At 44.8% G+C, this 24,781-nt stretch overlaps 1 protein-coding gene across 1 annotated transcript in view; it reads right to left on the bottom strand.

Moving 5' to 3' along the window:
- mei-9 (DNA repair endonuclease XPF mei-9) overlaps positions 1–24,781 on the bottom strand; it is a 73,514-nt gene that overhangs the window by 11,802 nt on the left and 36,931 nt on the right. Inside the window, exons 13-14 of the mRNA XM_068390945.1 lie at positions 15,272–15,406; positions 14,554–14,793 (exon numbers count right to left, since the gene is read on the bottom strand). Of these exons, the coding sequence (XP_068247046.1) occupies positions 14,554–14,793; positions 15,272–15,406 (375 nt within the window). The remainder of the gene's footprint in view (positions 1–14,553; positions 14,794–15,271; positions 15,407–24,781) is intronic.

The raw sequence follows: 24,781 nt of genomic DNA, 5'->3' as shown, positions 1-24,781 counted from the left end.
GGCTCGACCGGAATGGATGGCTATACTTTAGTCTTAAGCTAGACTTATGTTTAGGCCGGGTCCTCCGGACCCGCCCCTACTTAAGAATATTACAGTTAAGCCCTAATCTTGTGTTAGGCTTATGTTAGGCCCGGGTCCTCCGGACCCGCCCCTACTTAAGAGAATTACAGTTTCTCATATACTATTCTTTTTATAGATGGTGCATTGTCAGACGACAGCCTGTGCAGCTGTTCTACATCAGCCCTGCGGCCATACCGTCTGTCGGTCTCACGCCCTCTGCGGTGTGCAGCTGGAGGATGTCGTGGTATGGCACCCGGATAACTGTGTGGTCTGTTTTGACCTCGTTACCACCCTTGGATCTGACTCGGTGAGTCCCGTTGGCTATGTTGCCTTCTTATTTATCTTACCTTTTTTGGCATACATACACTATTTAGTAAGATATCTATGGTCTTGAAGGACCACTGGGAGTCTGCCTTTTTATAATTCCCACTATTATTTCAGGCATCCCCGGAGCAAAAGTCTGCGGCTCGGGCCACACTGAAAGTGTGGGTTGGTGGTTTTGCCCGGAACGTGAAGTCCAAGCGGCCGTACGTCCTCTCCGAGGACTACTGTTCCTTGATTTACCCCAACGCCAAGTCTTCAGCCGCTGTGGCTAGGCATGTTGCAGCTCCCATCATTGCCCACATTGATGCCACCATAGCGGGGTTTATTGATCCAGAGCAGGATCCGTCGGACGCCCCCGGAGATCTAGAAGACAATGTTGCCTCCATGAACCTTGACGTGGAACCCATGTTATTGGATGATCCAGATACAGGTAGGGTGGTAAGTGAGGCAGGTGTTTCTGGCGCTGAGATTCCTATCCTCAGCCCCTCTCTTTCTTCTTCTTCTGATCGCTCTTCCTTTCATGGTTTTTCTGGGGACCGTGATTCGTCCCAACGATCACACCCGGTTCCCCCCAAGAATAAGTCTAGAACCTTACCTAAAGTTCATAAGCCTCATAAGGCTTCTCATGGTTCTAAACAGAATACAAACCTGTCATCTAAGGCTTCTGGCTCCTCCTCTAAGTCTCGCGACCCGGGAGTTCATTCCGCCACACCTGCTGCTAGCCCGGGCCTTTCCGAATCAGCCATGCTTCGCATCGTGTCGGAGATGCAGGCTAAGTTGGTATCAGAGATACAGTCTAAGATGGACACGATGTTCTCTAACATCGGTCAGAGACTTGGGGCATTAGAGCAAGGTGCTCCGGAGCGGGTCCAAAGCTCTCTCATCCCGGATGCCTCTAAGCTCCCGCAGTTTGCCAAAAACAACCCTTGGCGTATGGCTCTTCATTCCCCGTTCTCAGACGGAATGTTAACTTTGGAGGGTCTTGGCACTCGTCCCCTAGAGGACTTTGAATTCTTTCCACCTGGTCTGGCATTTCCATTTCATGGTTATGCCAGGCTTACCGAGGAAGCTTTGGTTCGGTTAGACAAGGTCCCCAAGGAGACAGTCATCTTCCCAAAAGAGCAGGCCCAATCTGTGTGGGCCAGATTCCTGAATGACATCGGCTGCACCAACACTATGTTGACGCCTTATAAGAGCTCCTTTACAATGTTCCTAATGGACAAAAACACCGTGACTCCATGTGTCAATAAGGTAGCAGAGCTTGCCTTCCAATATGCTCTGGAGGAGAAGCCCTTGCCTCCCATCCGAGAGGTGGATCCAATCTCCCTCCTTCTTCCTTCAGGCATTGAGTGTTGGGACAACGTCCATACCACATTTACCTCTGGAAAGCTAGCAGCAGACTGTGCTTCGGTAATGTTTAGTGAGCGGCTTCCCCGTCTCCCGGAATCCCTCATTAAACAGGAGTATGATTCCCGCCTACGCGTTGGCCGTACTCTGAACCTGGCCACTTCCACGGAGTCGATAGCCTTGACGTACGATACTGAGAGTATTTTTAAATCTCTCAACAAGGCTACGTTGCAGTCATTATACTATGACCTGTATGACTTCGCTACTGCTAAACGCAAGTGTCGCAAACATGTCCTGGCAGAGGCGACTATTAGGCATGAACCTAATAAGCTGATCCGGTCCTCCTGTTGGGGTTCAAACCTCTTCCCTGAGGACCTTGTAGAGGAAGTCTTGGCGGAGGCCACTAGAGTCAACCAGAGCCTTAAAGCCCGTTGGGGTTTGACTCCTAAACGTAAATCTGACCCTGCAAATTACCAAGCCCGGGGTAGGAAGAAGCTCCGTCCATATACTTCCACCCAGTTCAGGCAACAGCAGAGTGGTTCGCCCATTTTCCGGCTGCCTCTTCCCCCATCTCCTGTTGCCCCGGCACAGCCTTCCACCTCTCAGGCTCCTTCGGACGACTATGTCACCGTTCTGCTTCCTAAGAGCCAGCTTTCTGGTGCCTCCGCCACTTCTCCTGCCTTTAACCAGTCGTATGAGGCTCATAGCTCTTCCCAGAGTTATGGTAGAGGTAGAGGCTACCACCGTGGTTCTAACCAGAACAAAGGCAGGGGAAGAGCTTTTCGCAGAGGAAAGAACTTCCGAGGCGGACGTGGAGGCAACTCCTCAAACCAATACTGAGGTGCAGCAGGTAGGGGGGAGGCTCTATGCCTTCCGCAACAAATGGAGGTTCAGTCCCTGGGCGTTCAGTATCATCTCCAAGGGACTGGGGTGGAGTTGGATTCAAGGACCTCCTCCTCCGAACAAATTTCGTCAACATTCCACTCCGGACCTGGTCGAATTTGTCCAGGATCTTTTACAAAAGAACGCCGTACAAGAGACGAAACACCTGAAGTTTCAAGGTCGGCTGTTCAGTGTCCCGAAGAAGGATTCAGACAAGAGAAGAGTGATTCTAGACCTATCCCTTCTCAACTTGTCCATTCAATGCGACAAGTTTCGAATGCTTACCGTCTCGCAGGTGCGGACCTTACTTCCCCGTGGGGCCGTCACCACCTCTATCGATCTTACAGACGCCTATTATCACGTCCCGATAGCGAGACACTTCCGTCCGTACCTAGGCTTTCGCTTAGGGGACAAAAGTTACTCCTTCAAGGTGATGCCTTTCGGGCTCAACATCGCCCCAAGGATCTTCACAAAGTTAGCAGAAGTCGCTGTTCAGGAACTCAGGAATCAAGGGATTCAAGTAGTAGCCTATCTGGACGACTGGCTCATTTGGTCAGACACCTCCCAAAATTGCCTAAAAGCCACTCACAAAGTCATCCATTATCTTCAATCTCTAGGCTTCCAGATCAACTTCAAGAAGTCCCGTCTTCTTCCAAAATCGAAGTTCCAATGGCTCGGCCTGCAATGGGATCTTATATCTCATACTCTGTGTCTTCCCAGACCCAAGAGGTTAGAGATTGCAAGGAACACCAAACGCTTTCTCAAAGACAAAGTAAGTTCCAGACGACTCCAAGAGAGGATTCTGGGGTCCCTTCAGTTTGCCTCAGTGACGGATCTTCTTCTGAAGGCAAAATTGAAAGATATCAATCGTGTCTGGCGTTCGAGGGCTAACCGGAAGCTCCGGGACAGGAAAGTCCGCCTTCCTCCCATTCTACGGGAAAGACTTCTTCCTTGGACAAGAGCAAACAGTCTGTCAAAGTCAGTTCCCCTTCGATTTCCGCCTCCGAAATTAATCATTCACACGGACGCATCCTTATCAGGTTGGGGCGGTTATTCTCAGCTCAAGAAAGTTCAAGGTCTTTGGACTCCCTTGTTCCGCCAATTTCACATCAATGTGCTAGAGGCCATGGCAGTTCTTCTAACCCTGAAACGTCTCGCTCTTCCCAAGAAACAACACCTTCGTCTGGTCCTCGACAGCGAAGTGGTGGTCCGCTGCCTCAACAGAGGCGGGTCAAAGTCAGGGCCTCTGAACCATGTTCTAGTAGCCATATTCTCCCTAGCAGCCTTGAACCGTTGGCATCTTTCAGCTGTCCACCTGGCGGGAGTCCGGAATGTAGTGGCAGACGCCCTGTCCCGGACCTCCCCTCTAGAATCGGAATGGTCACTCGATCTAAAGTCATTTCGGTGGATTCTCTCTCAGGTTCCCGGTCTCCAAGTGGACCTCTTCGCCACGGAATCCAACCACAAATTGAGAGTATATGTGGCTCCCAATCTAGACCCTCAGGCTTACGCCACAGACGCCATGTCACAGAATTGGGACACCTGGGAAAAGATTTATCTCTTTCCCCCGGTGAATCTTTTGCTGAAAGTTCTAGACAAACTGAGATCCTTCAAGGGACAAGTAGCCTTGGTCGCACCCAACTGGCCCAAGAGCAACTGGTATCCTCTCCTGCGAGAGTTGAGACTATACCCTCACCCGATACCCAATCCGGTTCTGTCTCAGATAGTACAAACACGCGTTGTGTACGCTTTCTCAAACATTCAGAGCGCCCTAACTTTATGGACTTTATGAAGTTTGCGGCTATGCATGGAGCCAATATTGATCCTCAAAACACCTTGTTCCTAGAATCGGATAAACGGGATTCCACCATCCGCCAGTATGACTCTGCAGTTAAAAAGTTGGCAAAATTTTTAATAGACTCAGACGTGAACTGTATGAACTTGAACCTTACAGTCACTTTCTTTAGATCTTTATTAGAATCAGGTCTGGCAGCCAATACTATCACCACTATTAAATCGGCTCTGAAAAAGATCTTCCTAGTGGGTTTTAACATAGACTTAACCGACTCTTTGTTAGCTTCAATTCCGAAAGCTTGTGCCAGACTGAAACCGGTTACTCGTCCTACCCCGGTGACCTGGTTCCTTAATGACGTACTCAAATTGGCTTCTGATACCATTAACAGTTCTTGTGATTACATTCCCCTTCTCAGGAAAACACTTTTCCTGGTGAGCTTGGCTTCCGGGGCAAGAATTTCTGAATTGGCAGCCTTGTCGAGAGACCCGGGTCATATTGACTTCCTGCCTTCGGGAGAGGTCCTTCTTTCTCCTAACAAATTCTTTTTGGCTAAGAACGAAGACCCTCAAAACAGATGGTCCTCCTGGAAAATTGTTCCCCTCACGCAAGATCCGTCTCTGTGCCCTGTTACTACTCTTAGGTCTTATTTATCCCGGACCTCCTCTAACTCCTCGGGGCCTCTATTCGTTAGAGAACAAGGCAGTACCATTACTATTAAAGGGATCAGGCAACAAATCTTGTATTTTATTAAACAAGCTAACCCTGACTCTTTTCCTCTTGCACATGATATCAGGGCGGTTGCTACCTCGGTGAACTTCTTTCACCACATGAATTTTACAGACCTTTCCAGGTATACAGGGTGGAAATCACCGTCAGTGTTCAAGAAACACTACCTTAAACATTTGGAAGCCCTAAAATTTTCTACAGTAGCCGCAGGGAGCGTAGTTACTCCCAAGTAACTCACAGGTTAATGCCTTGTCTCTTTATCTCTCCCTCTTACCTGCCTCATTTATACCCTATTGTATTCGTTGGTCTCGCACCTGAATACTGTTATTATATTTGTAAATTTTTATACTCCTGAGTATCTGTATATATTATCACTCACGGCATTATTATACCTACCTTATTGGATTTATGTTCATATTTAAGATACCCTTATAATTGTTTTTTGGTACTCATCTCTGATTAAAAGCATCCTGTATTTCCCTTACGCTTATGTTTTTTCCTTTATTTTGCAAGTTTGGTGACATTTTCTCTTGTATAGATTCACTGGGCGGCACAGGTTCGAGCCCAGAAAAGGGATTTTGACGTAGGAAAAATCTATTTCTGGGCGAAGGACCTGTGCCGCCCAGTGAACCCTCCCAGCTCCTCTCCCTTGGAGTCCCCAAACTTTGGGTGCTAAGGAGTTGGGTTCTGAGCGGATGCATTGTTAGTAGTACCGAGTGAGGTTGAACGGCTCTCCTCTATTGGGGTTTCTGTCGTGGATGAATCTAAATAGTGCGGGACCTCTGGATTATACGCCCAATTTTATACCGACACCAATAGGTGAGCGAGCTAGTTAACCTAGCACTCCTTTACATTTTTTCTCTGGTATATTTTAGCAGTAAATTACCTAGGAATAAGTGCTAAATGGAGCTTATTCACTGGGCGGCACAGGTCCTTCGCCCAGAAATAGATTTTTCCTACGTCAAAATCCCTTTTATAATCAAAATAACATTTTTCAATATTTAACTTAGCCGGTGAATATATAGCTGATTCACACCCAGGATGGTGGGTAGAGACCAGTAATATATGTTTACACTTTTATGAGCTAAGAGTTTTTTATTTCATTTTAGAAGTTATCAAAATAACAAAAACAAAATAAATAGGTACCTGGTAAGGAAGTCGACTTGAACAATTACTCTGCCTTTTAAGTACGTCTTCCTTACGGAGCCTCGCGATCCTCTTAGGATGCTGATCGACCCCTAGGATCTGAAGTATCAAGGGTTGCAACCCATACAACAGGACCTCATCAAACCCCTAATCTAGGCGCTCTCAAGAAATGACTTTGACCACCCGCCAAATCAACCAGGATGCGAAAGGCTTCTTAGCCTTCCGGACAACCCAAAGAACAACAATAAAAACATTTCAAGAGAAAGATTAAAAGGGTATGGAATTAGGGAATTGTAGTGGTTGAGCCCTCACCCACTACTGCACTCGCTGCTACGAATGGTCCCAGTGTGTAGCAGTCCTCGTAAAGAGACTGGACATCCTTTAGATAAAAAGACGCAAACACTGACTTGCTTCTCCAATAGGTTGCGTCCATTATACTTCGCAGAGATCTATTTTGTTTAAAGGCCACGGAAGTTGCGACAGCTCTAACTTCGTGCGTCCTCACCTTAAGCAATGCTTGGTCTTCCTCACTCAGATGTGAATGAGCTTCTCGTATTAACAGTCTGATAAAGTAGGATAAAGCATTCTTTGACATAGGCAAAGATGGTAGCTTAACTGAACACCATAAAGCTTCAGATTGGCCTCGTAAAGGTTTAGTGCGCTTTAAATAGAACTTAAGAGCTCTCACAGGGCATAAGACTCTTTCTAGTTCATTGCCTACAATATTCGATAAGCTAGGGATATCGAACGATTTCGGCCAAGGTCGAGAAGGCAGCTCATTTTTGGCTAGAAAACCAAGTTGTAAAGAACATGTAGCTTTTTCTGACGAAAATCCGATGTTCTTGCTGAAGGCATGAATCTCACTGACTCTTTTAGCTGTGGCTAAGCATACCAGGAAAAGTGTCTTTAAAGTGAGATCTTTCAGGGAGGCTGATTGTAGCGGCTCAAACCTGTCTGACATGAGGAATCTTAGTACCACGTCTAAATTCCAACCAGGTGTAACCAAACGACGCTCCTTCATAGTCTCAAAAGACTTAAGGAGGTCCTGAAGATCTTTATTGTTGGAAAGATCTAAGCCTCTATGTCGGAAGACCGATGCCAACATGCTTCTGTAGCCCTTGATAGTGGGAGCTGAAAGGGATCGTCCTTTTCTCAGATATAAGAGAAAGTCAGCTATTTGAGCTACAGAGGTACTGGTCGAGGATACAGAGACTGACTTGCACCAGTCTCGGAAGACTTCCCACTTCGATTGGTAGACTCTAAGGGTGGATGCTCTCCTTGCTCTAGCAATCGCACTGGCTGCCTCCTTCGAAAAGCCTCTAGCTCTCGAGAGTCTTTCGATAGTCTGAAGGCAGTCAGACGAAGAGCGTGGAGGCTTTGGTGTACCTTCTTTACGTGTGGCTGACGTAGAAGGTCCACCCTTAGAGGAAGACTTCTGGGAACGTCTACTAGCCATCGAAGTACCTCGGTGAACCATTCTCTCGCGGGCCAGAGGGGAGCAACTAGCGTCAACCTTGTCCCTTCGTGAGAGGCGAACTTCTGCAGTACCTTGTTGACAATCTTGAACGGTGGGAATGCGTATAGATCTAGATGTGACCAATCTAGGAGAAAGGCATCTATATGTATTGCTGCTGGGTCTGGGACTGGTGAGCAATATATTGGGAGCCTCTTGGTCAGCGAGGTTGCAAAGAGATCTATGGTTGGTTGGCCCCAAGTGGCCCAAAGTCTCTTGCATACATCCTTGTGGAGGGTCCATTCTGTTGGAATTACTTGCCCTTTCCGACTGAGACAATCTGCCATGACATTCAAGTTGCCTTGGATGAACCTCGTTACTAGTGTTATGTCTAGACCTTTTGACCAGATGAGCAGGTCCCTTACGATCTCGTACAACGTCAGTGAGTGGGTCCCTCCTTGCTTGGAGATGTACGCCAAGGCAGTGGTGTTGTCCGAGTTCACTTCCACCACTTTGCCTCGAAGGAGAGACCTGAAGCTTTTCAAGGCCAGATGTACTGCCAGCAGCTCCTTGCAGTTGATATGCATGATCCTTTGACTCGAGTTCCACAGTCCTGAACATTCCCGACCGTCTAATGTCGCGCCCCAGCCTACGTCCGATGCGTCCGAGAAGAGAACGTGGTTGGGAGTCTGAACAGCCAGGGGAAGACCCTCTCTTAGGTTGATACTGTCCTTCCACCAAGTCAGACAAGACTTCATCTTTTCGGAAATGGGGATCGAGACCGCTTCTAGCGTCTTGTCCTTTTTCCAGTGAAAAGCTAGATGGTATTGAAGAGGACGGAGGTGTAGTCTTCCTAATGACACAAATTGTTCCAGGGATGATAGCGTCCCTACCAGACTCATCCACCGCCTGACTTAGCAGTGTTCCTTTTTCAGCATGTTCTGGATGCATAACTGGGCTTGGCTTATTCTGGGGGCCGACGGAAAAGCCCGAAAAGCTAGACTGTGAATCTCCATCCCTAAATACACAATAGTTTGGGATGGGACCAGTTGCGACTTTTCCATATTGACAAGGAGACCCAATTCCTTGGTCAGATCTAGAGTCCACTTTAGATCCTTCAGACAGCGACGACTGGAAGAGGCTCTGAGAAGCCAGTCGTCCAAATAAAGGGAGGCTCGGATGTCCGATAAATGGAGGAATTTGGCTACATTCCTCATCAGCCTCGTAAACACAAGAGGAGCTGTGCTTAGGCCAAAGCACAGGGCCCGAAACTGGTAGACCACCTTTTCGAAAACGAATCTCAGAAAAGGTTGGGAGTCCGGGTGGATGGGGACGTGGAAGTAGGCGTCCCTTAGGTCTAACGAGACCATCCAGTCTTCCCTTCTGACCGCTGCTAAGACTGACTTTGTGGTCTCCATGGAGAACGTCTGCTTTGTGACAAAGACATTCAGAGCACTGACGTCTAGCACCGGCCTCCACCCTCCTGTCTTCTTTGAAACCAAGAAGAGGCGGTTGTAGAATCCCGGAGATTGAAGGTCCGAGACTTTGACCACCGCTCCCTTCTCTAACAAAAGAGACACTTCCCGTTTCAAGGCTCGTCTCTTGTCTTCCTCTCTGTACCTGGGAGAGAGATCGATGGGAGACGTTGCTAGAGGGGGTTTCCGTACAAAAGGGATCTTGTACCCCTCTCTGAGCAACTTCACAGATTGTGCATCTGCGCCTCCCTTCTCCCAGGTCTGCCAGAAGTTCTTGAGTCTGGCTCCCACTGCTGTCTGAAGATGCGGGCAGTCAGACTCTGCCCTTATAGGACTTGGATCCTTTCTTCTTCCCTCGCTTCCCTTCGGCACGAGCACCTCCTCTGCTGGAGGCTCTGCCACGAAAGGGCGGAATAAATCGAGACGCTGGAGTGTCCATCCTTGGTCTAGCTGACAAGGTAGGCAAAGGGGGAGCTTTGCGAGCTGAGGACGCAACAAGATCGTGAGTGTCCTTCTGCACTAACGAAGCGGCTATTTCCTTAATCAGGACTTCTGGAAAAAGGCACTTGGAAAGAGGAGCAAAGAGAAGCTCAGATCTCTGGCACGGTGTAACTCCAGCAGAAAGGAATGAGCAGAGATTTTCTCGCTTTTTTAGGACTCCGGACACAAATGATGCAGCAAGCTCATTAGACCCATCACGTACGGCCTTGTCCATGCAGGACATAATGAGCAAGGAAGTCTCTTTATCTGTCGAAGAGATCTTCCTGCTTAGGGCTCCTAGACACCAGTCTAAGAAGTTAAAAACTTCAAAGGCCCTAAAGATTCCTTTCAAAAGGTGGTCCAGGTCCGATGATGACCAACATATCTTTGAGCGTCTCATGGCAAGGCGGCGGGGAGAGTCTACAAGACTTGAGAAGTCGCCCTGGGCAGAGGCAGGAACTCCCAAGCCGAGAACTTCTCCCGTGGCATACCAGACGCTCGATCTAGAAGAGAGTCTAGCAGGGGGAAAAGCAAAGGCTGTCTTCCCTAAACTCTTCTTGGACTGCAACCATTCTCCTATCACCCGCAAAACTCTCTTGGACGAGCGTGCGAGGACGAGTCTAGTAAAGGCAGGAGTGGTAGACGGCATGCCTAAAACAAACTCTGAAGGCGGAGAACGAGGAGCCACAGAAACAAACTGGTCAGGAAACAGCTCTTTGAAAATGGCCAAAACTTTTCTAAAGTCCAAAGAGGGTTGAGTAGACTTAGGCTCGTCCAATTCTGATTGTGGTTCATCTATATGCGCAGCAACATCATCATCAGAAAGTTCCTCATCCGACAACTGATGAGGAAACGGCAACGGAGTGGGTAACGGCTGGTTCGCTGAGTCCGGTCGCACTGGTGCATGCGTGACTGAGCCGGACGCAACGTCATGGAACTGCTGCCCAGTCTGTGAGCTGGCAACAACCATGGTAGCGCGGGGACGCACAGCGTCTACCCCAGACTGTCTAGACTGATGGGGTTGCGCAGTGGAAACCACACTGGGTTGCGGAGGTTGACGCACCGCGTCAAAACAAGGCAACTCTGACGGTTGTTGAACATCCAGAACGTCAACGGCAACCTCCGTGCGTCGCTTAACGTCAACATGCGGCTGGCAGATCACACTGGAACGCATGGGTGGAGGAACTCTCTCAACTGGAGTGCGTGAGAAGGCTACCTCAGCGTCCACAGGACGCACAACCGATCGCGTGGAGGGTTGTAGGCTAGGTACTGCACTAGCTGGTACGGCAGCAACCTTCTCCGCACGAAAGTCCTGCATCAGAGACGTAAGTTTAGACTGCATGTCTTGCAGTAGAGACCACTTAGGGTCTACGGGAGCAGGTGCGGCGACAGACGGTGTTACTGTCTGAAGCGGTACCGCTTTGCCTCTCTTAGGCGGTGAGCAGTCATCGGATGACGGCAACGAGTCCGAACTGACCCAGTGGCTACAACCGGGCCGTTGGACTTGTGCTGAAGGGACCGATTTACGTTTTAACGGTCGTGAGACCTTGGTCCAAAGTTTCTTGCGAGAAACACCTTCAGAAGACGAGGTATAAATGGGCTCTCTCGTCTTAGGTAGGTAGGAGCGATCTTGGGTAGATACGCCCGATACCACGGAGGGAACGTCTGTTCGCTGATTAAAGCCTCTCGAACCCATGCGTCGTACGACATTGCTTCTCCCCTGGACTTGGGAGCTTGCAAGAGGTCCCGGACTAGGAGGACGACAGGCACGAACAGACGAACCCTCAAGCGCAACACTGTCCACAACACTATCACTTGGCACTTTAGCACTTCCCACTGCACTTTGGCACTTAAGCTCCTTCACATCCGCCATGAGCTGATTACGGTCACTAGCAAGGGACTCAACTCTCTCACCCAGAGCCTGGATGGCACGCATCATATCAGCCATCGATGGTTCCTGAGTGCCAGGAGGGGGGTTAGGAGCAACCACTACAGGGGAAGGAATAGGTTGTGGGGCATGAGGAGAGGATATATCAATAGAACGAGAAGAACTTCTCCTAACTCTATCTCTCTCTAGCCTACGTGTGTACTTTTGAAATTCGATAAAATCGAATTCCGAAAGGCCAACGCACTCCTCACACCGATCTTCCAATTGACAGGTTTTATCCCGACAATTGGAACAAACAGTGTGAGGGTCGATAGAGGCCTTCGGAAGACGCCTAGAACAGTCCCTAGCATTGCATTTCCTAAATTTGGGGACTTGTGAAGGGTCAGCCATTTTGAATTGGTCAAGGGAAATTCCAAAAAACGATTAAAAAGTCATCAACAAAGAATCCGATATCAAAAAGAGTTCAAGGATTTGTGTGAAGAAAAACCCTGCACAGCGAAAGCTCAAAACTAGAATATAGTACTTCACCAATTAGATGTGAAAAACTCCAGTTTAGCAACAGCGAGTAAAGTACGTCTTGTCGACACCTCGACAGAGAGAAAATTGAGTCTTTGTTTACATGAGAGCTGGGTATCTGGTCGACAGATGGCGCTGTTGGGCACACCCGCAACCTGTGTAGCGATCGCTGGCGAGTTTTTCCGTAGAGTTGTCTGTCGAGCAACAGAGTTGCAGCTATATATTCACCGGCTAAGTTAAATATTGAAAAATATATGCTACATATATCAAATGCACACACATAAGGAAGACATGGCTAGCATAATAGTTTCTCACTATGTATTTTTCTGGAAAAATGTTATGCTTTGGGCATATTTAGGTATTGTCTCCGACACTTTATGCATCTTTCAGCATAATCATAAGAAATAAATTGTAAATATAGAAACTCGGTACAGAACATATAGTTTCCATCCTGAACTTTGTTTGATGCTCAAACTTCTTCAGTGGAGAGGTCGATGACTGGTCTCAAGTTACCAGGAAGAGTCAACTGTAGATGCCCAGCAACTCATCTCAAATGACTTCGAGCACATTCTTCTCCAACATCCCTACTACCTGTCTGTATGGCCAGGCCTTTCAGCGATGTCGGAGCATCGGATAAGAACTCTACCAGTAAGTGAGATAGGGAGACCCGACAGTCCTGAAAGGTTTTAAGTAACTCTATCGAAGGACATTCACAAATCAAAATTCAGCCCTGTGTCTCTGCCAGACTACCCAATGGCAAAACAAGCATCTCCCTACTCTCAGCGCAAAAGGGAGTGCTGGTATCAAATATTCTCTCTCCCTCCATTCTTCCCACTGGCCCCCTTAATGTAAAGACCAGATTGAGTGGCACAAAAGGTGTGCATTTGTGTGTGTTTGCATGTGCGCTCTCTCTCTCTCTCTCTCTCTCTCTCTCTCTCTTAAATTTTTTTTAAATCTATTTTTGATCGTAAGATAAAGCTCAAAACAAGATATTGCGAGATTGTCAGCTGACCAATTGTGTTTTATTGAAGAATTTTTGTATTCTACTGTACTTTTTAAATTTGGATAAATTACCAGTATTTTTGACAAGGCATCAGTGGTTTCCATTAACTACTAGATTATTATCATTATCATTATTGCTTGCTAAGCTACAACCCTAGTTGGAAAAGCAAGATGCTATAAGCCCAAGGGCTCCAACAGGGAAAATAGCCCAGTGGGAAAGGGCAATAAGGAAATAAATAAACTATATAGGCTATAAGAAGTAATGAATAACAATATCAACTGGAGAGGCACATAGTAGAGCGCCGACCTCCGCTGCAGCAGCTTATTTCTCTACCTTTTGCTTTACCTTGACCTTTGACCTTAACATGTATTAATTGGCGTGGATTTTCATACACTCAAATATGAACCAAGTTTGAAGTCTCTGTGACAACGATGTCCAAACTCATGGCTGATTACGTGAATTGGACGTTTTGCTTGACCGGGACCTTGACCTTCCAAAATTTTATTATTTCCACCTTTTTACATAAGTTAATCCCTTGAAGATTTATTACTCTACAATTATGGCACTACCCAAGACTAGAGAATAATGGTTTGATTTTGGAGTGTCCTTCTCCTAGAAGAGTTGCTTACCATAGCTAAAGAGTCTCTTCTACCCTTAACAAGAGGAAAGTACTTACTGAACAATTCCATTGCAGTAGTTAACCCTTTGAATGAAGAATTGTTTGGTAATCTCAAGGGTTCTCAGGTGTATGAGAACAGAGGAGAATGTGAAAAGAATAGACAAGATTATTCGGTGTACGTATTAGCAAGAAAAAATGAGCTGTAACCAGAAAGAGGGATCCAATGTTGACTGTCTGGCCAGTCAAAGGACCAAATAACTCTCTAACTACAGTACCTCAATGGGTGACAGGTGCCCTAGCCAACCTACTACAGTACCTACTTTACTAGAGGCGTAGGTCTATTGAAAGGAATGAAAAAGGGAAATCTTTTAGTTTAAGGGGTAAATGTCAATAAAACCAAGCTTCCATAAAGGCAACATGACCATCAGGTGACTATAAAAAAAATCATCTAAATTCTGTTTTTAGAGAACACAAGATGATTTAAGAAATGGATTAAAACTAATAAACACCAATTCTATATTCAAGTAAAGATAGAAGTCTGTTCTTTCATCCTTTTCTTCCTTAATAGCTAACCAAGAGTACATTTAAGAAATGGATTAAAACTAATAAAAACCAATTCTATATTCAAGAAAAGAAAGAAGTCTGTTCTTTCATCCTTTTCTTCCTTAATAGCTAACCAAGAGTACTGCCATACAGAAAAGGTTATTCCCTCGTTTCAATAATAAAGGATATAAATTCTCGTGTAGTTTTTATTTTCTCACAATCTAACACTAAATTTGGAAAGAATAACCAGTACTTATAATTGATAATCAATCTACAATAGAACACAGAAGCCTTACCTCTATAGTAACCGGTTCAATATCTATTCCTCGTTTATGAATAAGTGCTGGTAGTTCACTACGAAACTCTCTCATATCAACAATAATCGTCTGAGCAACCTTCTCTTCTGGCCCAGCTTCCCCACCCTTTCTGGTGTTGGCAGTTTCTTCAGTGACAATTTCACTTGCTTTGCGAGGATCTCTGCTGAGATCCGGATGGTCGTCACCCTTGCCATCAGCATATTCAGGCATCACCAAAGACTGAATTTAGAAGAGTTACACAATCAAGGGTGTGTTATTGAAAAATCCACATTAAAATGACCAATCTGCATCACAATTATTACTCAAAATATTTACAGTAATCTCATGAGAAATAGGAGTAAGAAACTTTTATTTTACTACTGATACTGATTTATAAGATAATTATGATGCTCACATGAAGTCTACAATGATAGAGCAAGCTTAAATATTTCCTCTTTAAAAGAGTCATGGTTTACCAGTAATAAACAGACAATAATGACTCCAATTAAAAATTTCACAACTAAAAACAAAATACTGTATACACAGTGTTACAACCTATGGTGAAAAAAGATATACCCGGCAATCATTTATTACCCAAAAAGTATTGACTGTATCAGTAATTTTTAGTCTACTTCTACTGTGTCTCAATACCAATAGAGCAACTGATATCTTTCAAAATCACATAAGATTCATAAAAATAATTTCCAACTCTACTTACGGCTTTCTCTTTGATCAAGTACTCGAAGGCTTCTTTTTCTCTCTTGATGTTAGTCAGGTAACTTTGTTCTTCTGTTGTGCCTTTGTACATAAGGAAATATACTCGTGACTGCACGGGCTGACTTGCTTGCCAAATCTTGAAATAAAACAAATAGAATTTTAATAATAGAATTTATTATTTCTATACTCACCTGAAGTCCATATTGCTTCATCTCCAGACACCCATTTTAATCAACATTTACCCATAATTATTATTATTATTATTATTATTAAATGCTAAGCTATAACCCTAGTTGGAAAAGCATAATGCTATAAGCCCAGGAGGCCCCAACAGGGAAAATAGACCAGTGTGGAAAGGAAAGAAGAAAAAATGTTATTTTCATTAGTAAAATAAATTTTTGAATATACTTACCCGGTGATCATATAGCTGTCAGCTCTGCTGCCCGACAGAAAAACCTAAGGACAAAATACGCCAGCGATCGCTATACAGGTGGGGGTGTACATCAACTGCGCCATCTGTCGAGCAGGTACTCAAGTACTCCATGTCAACACAGAACCAATTTTCTCCTCGGCCCACTGGGTCTCTATTGGGGAGGAAGGGAGGGTCCTTTAATCTATGATCACCGGGTAAGTATATTCAAAACTTTATTTTACTAAGGAAAATAACATTTTTCAATATTAAACTTAGCCGGTGATCATATAGCTGATTCATACCCAGGGGGGTGGGTAGAGACCAGCATTACATGTTGACATTATTATGAGCTAAGTATTTTGTATTTCATTTTAGCAGTTATTCAAAATAACAAACATAAAATAAATAAGTACCTGGTAAGGAAGTCGACTTGAACAATTACTCTGCCTTTTTAAGTACGTCTTCCTTACTGAGCCTCGCGATCCTCATAGGATGCTGAGCGACTCCTAGGAGCTGAAGTATGAAGGGTTGCAACCCATACTAAAGGACCTCATCAAAACCTCTAATCTAGGCGCTTCTCAAGAAATGACTTTGACCACCCGCCAAATCAAGTAGGATGCGAAAGGCTTCTTAGCCTTCCGGACAACCCAAAAACAATAATAAAAACATTTCAAGAGAAAGATTAAAAAAGGTTATGGAATTAGGGAATTGTAGTGGTTGAGCCCTCACCCACTACTGCACTCGTTGCTACGAATGGTCCCAGAGTGTAGCAGTTCTCGTAAAGAGACTGGACATTCTTAAGATAAAAAGACGCGAACACTGATTTGCTTTTCCAATAGGTTGCGTCGAATATACTTTGCAGATATCTATTTTGTTTAAAGGCCACGGAAGTTGCGACAGCTCTAACTTCGTGTGTCCTTACCTTCAGCAAAGCTTGGTCTTCCTCATTCAGATGGGAATGAGCTTCTCGTATTAACAGTCTGATAAAATAGGATAAAGCATTCTTTGACATAGGCAAAGATGGATTCTTAACTGAACACCATAAAGCTTCAGACGGGCCTCGTAAAGGTTTTTAAATAGAACTTAAGAGCTCTTACAGGACATAAGACTCTTTCTAGTTCATTTCCAACCATACGATAAGTTTGGAATATCGAACGATATTGGTCAAGGCCGAGAAGGCAGCTCGTGTTTGGCTAGAAAACCAAGTTGTAGAACATGTAGCCGTTTCGGATGAGAATCCGATGTTCTTGCTGAAGGCATGAATCTCACTGACTCTTTTAGCTGTGGCTAAGCATATCAGGAAAAGAGTCTTAAAGGTGAGATCTTTCAGGGAGGCTGATTGTAGCGGTTCGAACCTGTCTGACATAAGGAATCTTAGTACCACGTCTAAATTCCAACCAGGTGTAACCAAACGACGCTCCTTCGTGGTCTCAAAAGACTTAAGGAGGTCCTGTAGATCTTTATTGTTGGAAAGATCTAAGCCTCTGTGACGGAAGACTGATGCCAACATGCTTCTGTAACCCTTGATAGTGGGAGCTGAAAGAGATCGTTCTTTCCTCAGATATAAGAGAAAGTCAGCTATTTGAGTTACAGAGGTACTGGTCGAGGATACGGATACTGACTTGCACCAGTTTCGGAAGATTTCCCACTTCGATTGGTAGACTCTAAGGGTGGATGTTCTCCTTGCTCTAGCAATCGCTCTGGTTGCCTCCTTCGAAAAGCCTCTAGCTCTCGAGAGTCTTTCGATAGTCTGAAGGCAGTCAGACGAAGAGCGTGGAGGCCTTGGTGTACCTTCTTTACGCGTGGCTGACGTAGAAGGTCCACCCTTAGGGGAAGTGTTCTGGGAACGTCTACTAGCCATCGAAGTACCTCGGTGAGCCATTCTCTCGCGGGCCAGAGGGAAGCAACTAGCGTCAACCTTGTCCCTTCGTGAGAGGCGAACTTCTGCAGTACCTTGTTGACAATCTTGAACGGAGGGAATGCATATAGATCTAGATGTGACCAATCTAGTAGAAAGGCATCTATATGAACTGCTGTTGGGTCCGGGATTGGTGAGCAAACTATTGGGAGCCTCTTGGTCATCGAGGTTGCGAAGAGATCTATGGTTGGCTGACCCCAGGTGGCCCAAAGTCTCTTGCATACATCCTTGTGGAGGGTCCATTCTGTTGGAATTATTTGTTCCTTCCGACTGAGACAATCTGCCATGACATTCAAGTTGCCTTGGATGAACCTCGTTACTAGTGATATGTCTAGACCTTTTGACCAGGTGAGGAGGTCCCTTGCGATCTCGTACCATGTCAGAGAGTAGGTCCCTCCTTGCTTGGAGATGTACGCCAAAGCCGTGGTGTTGTCCGAGTTCACCTCCACCACTTTGCCTTGAAGGAGAGACCTGAAGCTTTTCCAGGTCAGACGTACTGCCAGTAGCTTCTTGCAGTTGAAATGCATTGTCCTTTGACTCGAGTTCCATAATCCCGAGCATTCCCTACCGTCTAATGTCGCACCCCAGCCTACGTCCGATGCGTCCGAGAAGAGAACGTGGTTGGGAGTCTGAACAGTCAGGGGAAGACCCTCTCTAAGGTTGATATAGTCCTTTCACCAAGTCAGACCAGACTTTATCTTTCCGGAAACCGGGATCGAGACCGCTTCTAGCGTCTTGTCCTTTTCCAGTGAAAAGCTAGATGGTATAGAAGAGAACGGAGGTGTAGTCTTCCTAGTGACACAAATTGATCCACGGATGACAGTGTCCTTACCAGACTCATCCACAGCCTGACTGGGCAGCGTTCCTTCTTCAGCATCTTCTGGATGGATAGCAGGGCTGGGGGTTGATCGTCTTGTTCAGCAACGTCCTCATCAGAGGGTTCCTCATCCGAAACTGATGAGGAAACGGCAACGGAGTGGGCAACGTCTGACTCGCTGAATCCGGTCGCACTGGTGGATGCGTGACGGAGCCGGACGCAATATCATGGTACTGCTGCAGTCTGTGAACTGTCAACAACCATGGGTGCGCGAGGAAGTACAGCGTCAACCCGAAACTGTCTAGACTGTCTGGGTTGTGCAGTCAACACCCTACCGGGTTGCTGAGGTTGACGCACTGCGTCACAACAAGTCACCTCTGCTGGTTGTTGAACGTCTTCCTAGTGAAACACTGAACGTCAACAACCACTTCCGAGCGTCACTTAACTTCAACGTGCGACTGGCAACCCACACTGGGTCGCATCGGTGGAGGAACCACCTCAACTGGCAGACGCGAGTAGGATACCTCAGCGTCAACAGGGCGCACAACCAACCGGTTGGAAGGTTGTTGGCCAGAAGGTTCTTCTCCGTATTTAAGTCCTCTATCAAGGACACAAGCTTGGACTGCATGTCTTGCAGCAAAGCCCATTTAGGGTCAACGGGAGCAGGTGTGGCAACAGACGGGGTTAGCGACTGAGGCGGAACCATTTACCATCCCTGGAAGCCTTGTTATGTGTGACATAATAGTACAGCAAAACTTCAAAGGCTCGACAAAAGTTGAGAAGTTGACCTGTAAACAACTTGGAGCGTCTCCTGGCTAGGCGCCAGGGCGAGTCTACCAGAATTGAGAAGTCTACCTGGGCAGAGGCATGAACTCCCAAGCCGAGAACTTCTCTCGTGTCCTATCAGACTCTCGCTCTATAAGCCAGTTTAAAAGAAGGGAAATCAAAGGCTGTATCCCTAAAACTCCTCCTGGTGCCAAAAACCAGTCGCCTAGCCAACGTAACGCTCTCTAGGAGAGCGAGAGAGCACTAGCTTAACAACAACGGCTTCGAAGTAGCTAGGCCTAGTGTAAGTTCTGACGTTAGGCGAACGAGGAGCAGCAGTTACAAGATCCGGACGAAGATCCTTAAAAAATCATCATGATTTAATTAAAGTCCATAGGAGGCTAAGCAGCTTAAGGCTCTTCTCCAAATGACAGAGTCCTCAAAGGAATATCAGTAGGAGGGAGAACAGCACTTTCTCATCTACAGGAACCTTGTCCGAGAAAAGCTAGGTTATCTCAGTGAGGGTCTCACTGGTGCATTAGCAGCAGACCAGAAGGCAACGTTATGTAACTGCTTGACAGTCTGTGAACTGTCAAAAACTGAACTGTCAACCACAACAGGTGCGTGAGGACATACAGCACTGGTGCATTAGTAGCAGACCAGAAGGCAACGTCATGTAACTGCTTGACAGTCTGTGAGCTGGCAACAACCATAGCTGTGTGGGGAAGCCTCTACTCCTGATTGACTAGTCTGCTGCGGGAGAGTAGCGGTAACCACAGTGGGTTGCGGAGGTTGAAGCACAGCGTCAAAACAAAGCAACTTAACTCCACCCTCCTGTTGTTGTGGTAACTCGCGAACGTCAACGGAGGGTAGCGTGCGTCTGTGAACGTCAACGTGCGGCTGGCAGGGTACACTGCGCATGGGTGGTGGAACTCTCACAGGCGGAGTGCGGGAGCAGGTAGCGTCAGCGTCTACTGTACGCACAACCGTGGTTGGTTGTAGGCTAACGGGTGCAGCGTCAACCTTCTCCGCACGATACTCCTGCATAAAAGATGCTAACTGTGTCTGCATAGACTGTAGCAAAGACCACTTAGGGTCTACAGCAGCAGGTGCGGCAACAGACGGTGTTACTGCCTGTTGCGGTACCGCTTTACCTCTCTTAGGAGGTGTGCAGTCATCGGAAGACTGCAGCGAGTCCGAACTGACCCAGTGGCTACACCTGGGCCGTTGGACTTGCGCGGAAGGGACCGACTTGCGCTTAATAAGCTGCGAGACCTTGGTCCAAGGTTTCTTACGAGAAACCTCTCCCGCAGACGAGAAGTAAATGGGCTCTCTCGTCTTTGTGTGGGTGGGGCGATCTTGGGTAGATACGCCCGAAACCACGGAGGGAAAAACGTCTGTTCGTTGATCAAGGCCTGACGAACCCATAAGTCGTTCGACATTACTTCTCCCCTGGGCTTGGGAGCTTGCAAGAGGTCCCGGACTAGGTGAACGACAGGCACGAACAGACGAACCCTCGGACGCAACACTGTAACACTTTGCGCATATCACTTTATCACTTCGATTTTCTGTTTTGCACTTATTTCACTGAAATCGAAACTTTTACTGATTTCTACCTGAAACACGCAATCCTACCCTTCATTAAAAGGTAGTAATTGCGAAAACAGTCGTATAATGCAACAGAAAACATATATAAAGATAAAGAATTCAGTGGCTGGGAAAGAGACTAAACACTAGTTCAAATAAACTACGTTAACAATCTCTCACCGCACATAGCCTGGGGACAAGAATAAAACCCTAGAAACGTTTTACCTTCTTCCCCGTACAGCGACTAGGGAGGAGAGTAAAACGAGAACAACGTTACCCGCTTGAACGAAACTTTTTTTTCTCCTCTCTCTCCCTCCGTCTCTATCTCTCTCTCTCTTTCTCTCTTGATTTCGCACCTGAGAGAAGAGCCCAATTATATATCGTCAAAACATGTTATTTGGCTAAAGGAAAAAACTGAAAGGTTTTTCAAATAAAAAGTTCCTTTAATTTAGAATTTAAACCATTTAAGCTAAGAAAGAATGAACGAAACGTCAGAATCGGTTTACTCTTACTGCAAAGTGAAACCGTGATACACTCTCTCTCTATCGTAACGATAGAGCGCATGTTGAACGTCCTGAACGTCAACAACTGCGTAGTCTAAAAAACTAAACGTTAGTTCATCTTTGAAAACAGTACGAGACTATCAAAGAAATTCTTTCATAAAACATTAAATTTAAAGTTTTAAATTCTTTAAAGGTTAAATACGATATAACGGGCTCAACGTTGATTAACTTCGGTTCCAAGTTAGGACCGCCTACTATCAGGAAAGGTCGCATATAAACAAAACATAAAAATTTATTTTTATATGTTTATAATAAATGGAAAGTTAATCGAAGAGGCCTAATAAAGGCGGAGAGATATAAAATATATAGATCTATAACGTGTTAAGCAAATTACTAAAAACCTAAACACACTTCCGTCTAAGGGAAGGGTCGGCCATTTAAAAGTGAAAGAGAGTCCATACTCTCTTTGTCACCATAATTAAATCTATCCAAAACGAGTTCAAGTTTTGAGATGAAGATAAAACCCCTGCATAGCGAAAGCTCAAAACTGGAATAGTGTACTTCACCAAATAGTTGTGAAAACAAATCCAGTTAGTAACAGCGTATTTAGTAGGTCTTGCCAGTGGCACGACAGAGAGAAAATTGGTTCTGTGTTGACATGGAGTACTTGAGTACCTGCTCGACAGATGGCGCAGTTGATGTACACCCCCACCTGTATAGCGATCGCTGGCGTATTTTGTCCTTAGGTTTTTCTGTCGGGCAGCAGAGCTGACAGCTATATGATCACCGGCTAAGTTTAATATTGAAAAATAATATATTTTAAGAATACTGTAATAACAACATCAAAATAAATATTTCCTATATAAACTATGAAAACTTTAACAAAAACCTTTAAAATTTTTCCATTTTCTTTCGCTTCAACATACAGGATGTCTTTAACAAAGGAACATAACCCTTTACCGTAAGTGGTGAGAAGCCTAGGTTGCCACCTTGAGAAATATAACTTTCAGTTCAAAGTCGACATTATCCCTCCTCTTGATATTATGAGTCAGTGGGGAGGAGACAGGCATGTATATGAACATCAGGTGGGTATAGAAATATGAAATTCTATTATTAATAAGCTAAGTATTTATACGAATCTCCCCTATGTTCATATTGCTAACTCCCACATTCTGTGAGTGGTGGGGCACAATTGAAGGAAAGAGAGGGATAAATTTTAGTACAAGCAAAGCAACTAGGTTAAGGTTACAAACCTGGTCTAAATTACTTGTCTACCTTACTTAGATAAACCGTTTAAATTACAGTTTGAAATACGGGATTCCAAATTGTTTACTAAAGTAATTAAAAATACAGTACTGTACTGTAGATTGGCTTTTAAAGATAATATTTTAAGAGCCCCTACTTGGTACGCCCTAGAGCTGGTACTAGAAATTTTCCAAAGACATTTCTACAAAATATGAGAAATAGCTGCACTCCTAACATCACACAACTTCACGCTGAAGGATTGCTGATTTTTGGATCTAATTTCTCGTACACTTCTTTGATCACATTCTAACAAAGAATGGCAGAGCATTTTTGGTCAGTAAGCAATGATGGACCCTAAGCCCACAGAAAAAATTAGGGAGACTACCTCTATTACCTCAGTTTGTCAAAATACAACTGTAATGGACAAAAAAAAAAAAAAACTATTTCTACTTAAATCTCTAAATCTCTTCATCCAGTTTTAGTGAAGGAATGTGTAAAAATTGAGGCAGACTTAGTCTTAAAAGCATTTTGGATCTGAAGGAAGGTAAAAGCGTCAAGATCATAATATTTATGCTCTAAAAAGCCTACCTCGATCCACAATGCTTGCAATACACTTAGCCTTTAGCAGATGATAGCCACAACAGAATGCTATCCTTTACTGAATAGTACTGTATAAATAACCGCTATAGTCAATTTTTTTTAGTGAGGTAGATTTGCACCGACTCGCAGTGGTGCCCTTTTACCTCAGAAAGGTTTCCTGCTATCTGATTGGTGAGAATTATCTTGTCCAACCAATCAGTGATCAGGAAACTTTTCCGAGCTAAAAGGGCACCGCTGCAAGTCGGTGCAAATCTGCCTCACTAAAAAAATTGACTATAGTTACTACTCGAGCATTTAGCTTAGGAGTGAAATTGAGTAGTCTAGGTCTGACCTATTACACTAAAACCAAGTTATTGGTCTCATTCACTACAAAGTTTAGGATTTGAGAGGTATATGCTGTAAAGAAACAGAACGTCTGCATAGGCTGATGAAAGATTGCATCAGAACATAACTAAGAAACGTGATGTTAGTTTATCATTAGATTTCTAGTGCGCTAAGTGGAGTGTTAGTGTTGCACACCTACTGAAGGAAGGAAAGAAGCAATGCTGTCTTCATTCCCCACCCCAAGGAGTTCACAACCTACACACCTACACTCGACACACGGGGATGATTGAGAATAATCAGTCTGTAAGCAAAAAACAGTGTGTGTGGATTTAGAGCTAGTTTAACAAAAACATTGGGTGCAAAGTCCATACTCTCACGAGTTCTTGCTTCACACAATCACTAAGTTAACAGCCAGTATATATTTTAACTTCTTGAAGAAAAGGAAAATGAAAAGTTTGCTTGAGGGCACATCAACACGTCAATAAGTGGTGCGGCCAAAAACTTAAGTGAAGAGACTCTTAACAGGTAAGGGGGCGAGACTCCTCGCCCCTGCTCCTACCTATCATTAACTACTTAAACAGTCATCAATCTCGCGTGCTGAAGATTGTTCCCTACATAATACAATAGTTTATATCTTGTGTACCAAAATAGGGTATAGTAGTCTTTATCTGTAACTACTTTACTTTCTTTTAGCAATATTTGTTACATAATATGATTTGATGAACATAATATTAACATAATTCATAACTTCTTCTAACCTTCATCCTTTTCACTATCTTTACTCAGTATTTCCTCTATTTTACCTCAAAACATTACTCATTCATTAAGCTCTTTGCTTGAATGACATATAGTACTGTACTTGTATCCCGTTCCACTTTTTGTCTAGAGTATACAATTGCTCATTAAATGTAAAAGAAATAAAGAATTTTACTGAATAACAAAGCCAGTGTTATCACATCATTTCTATACAAATACTCAATACAAGTTCCTAATAAAACCAAAAACAAAGTCATTAAAATTAAGAAAGATACTTTAAACAGACATCTGCACAGTTTACTGTCCTAAGGTTTCCACAGCAAGTCTTATTATTATTATTATTATTATTATTATTATTATTATTATTATTATTATTAGCACCCTAGCAGTACCAGCTGAACTCGGCTGAGTCCCTGGTTAGGCTGGAGGAACATAGAGAGTAGAGGTCCCCTTTTTTGTTTTGTTCTTGTTGATGTCGGCTACCCCCCAAAATTGGGGGAAGTGCCTTTGGTATATGGATGGATTATTATTATTATTATTATTTGTTAAGCTACAACCCTAGTTGGAAAAAGCAGGATGCTATA

Source organism: Palaemon carinicauda, chromosome 17, assembly GCF_036898095.1.
Source record: "Palaemon carinicauda isolate YSFRI2023 chromosome 17, ASM3689809v2, whole genome shotgun sequence".
In the NCBI taxonomy this organism is placed as follows: domain Eukaryota; kingdom Metazoa; phylum Arthropoda; class Malacostraca; order Decapoda; family Palaemonidae; genus Palaemon; species Palaemon carinicauda.
This window is presented reverse-complemented; position numbering and strand designations above follow the sequence as displayed.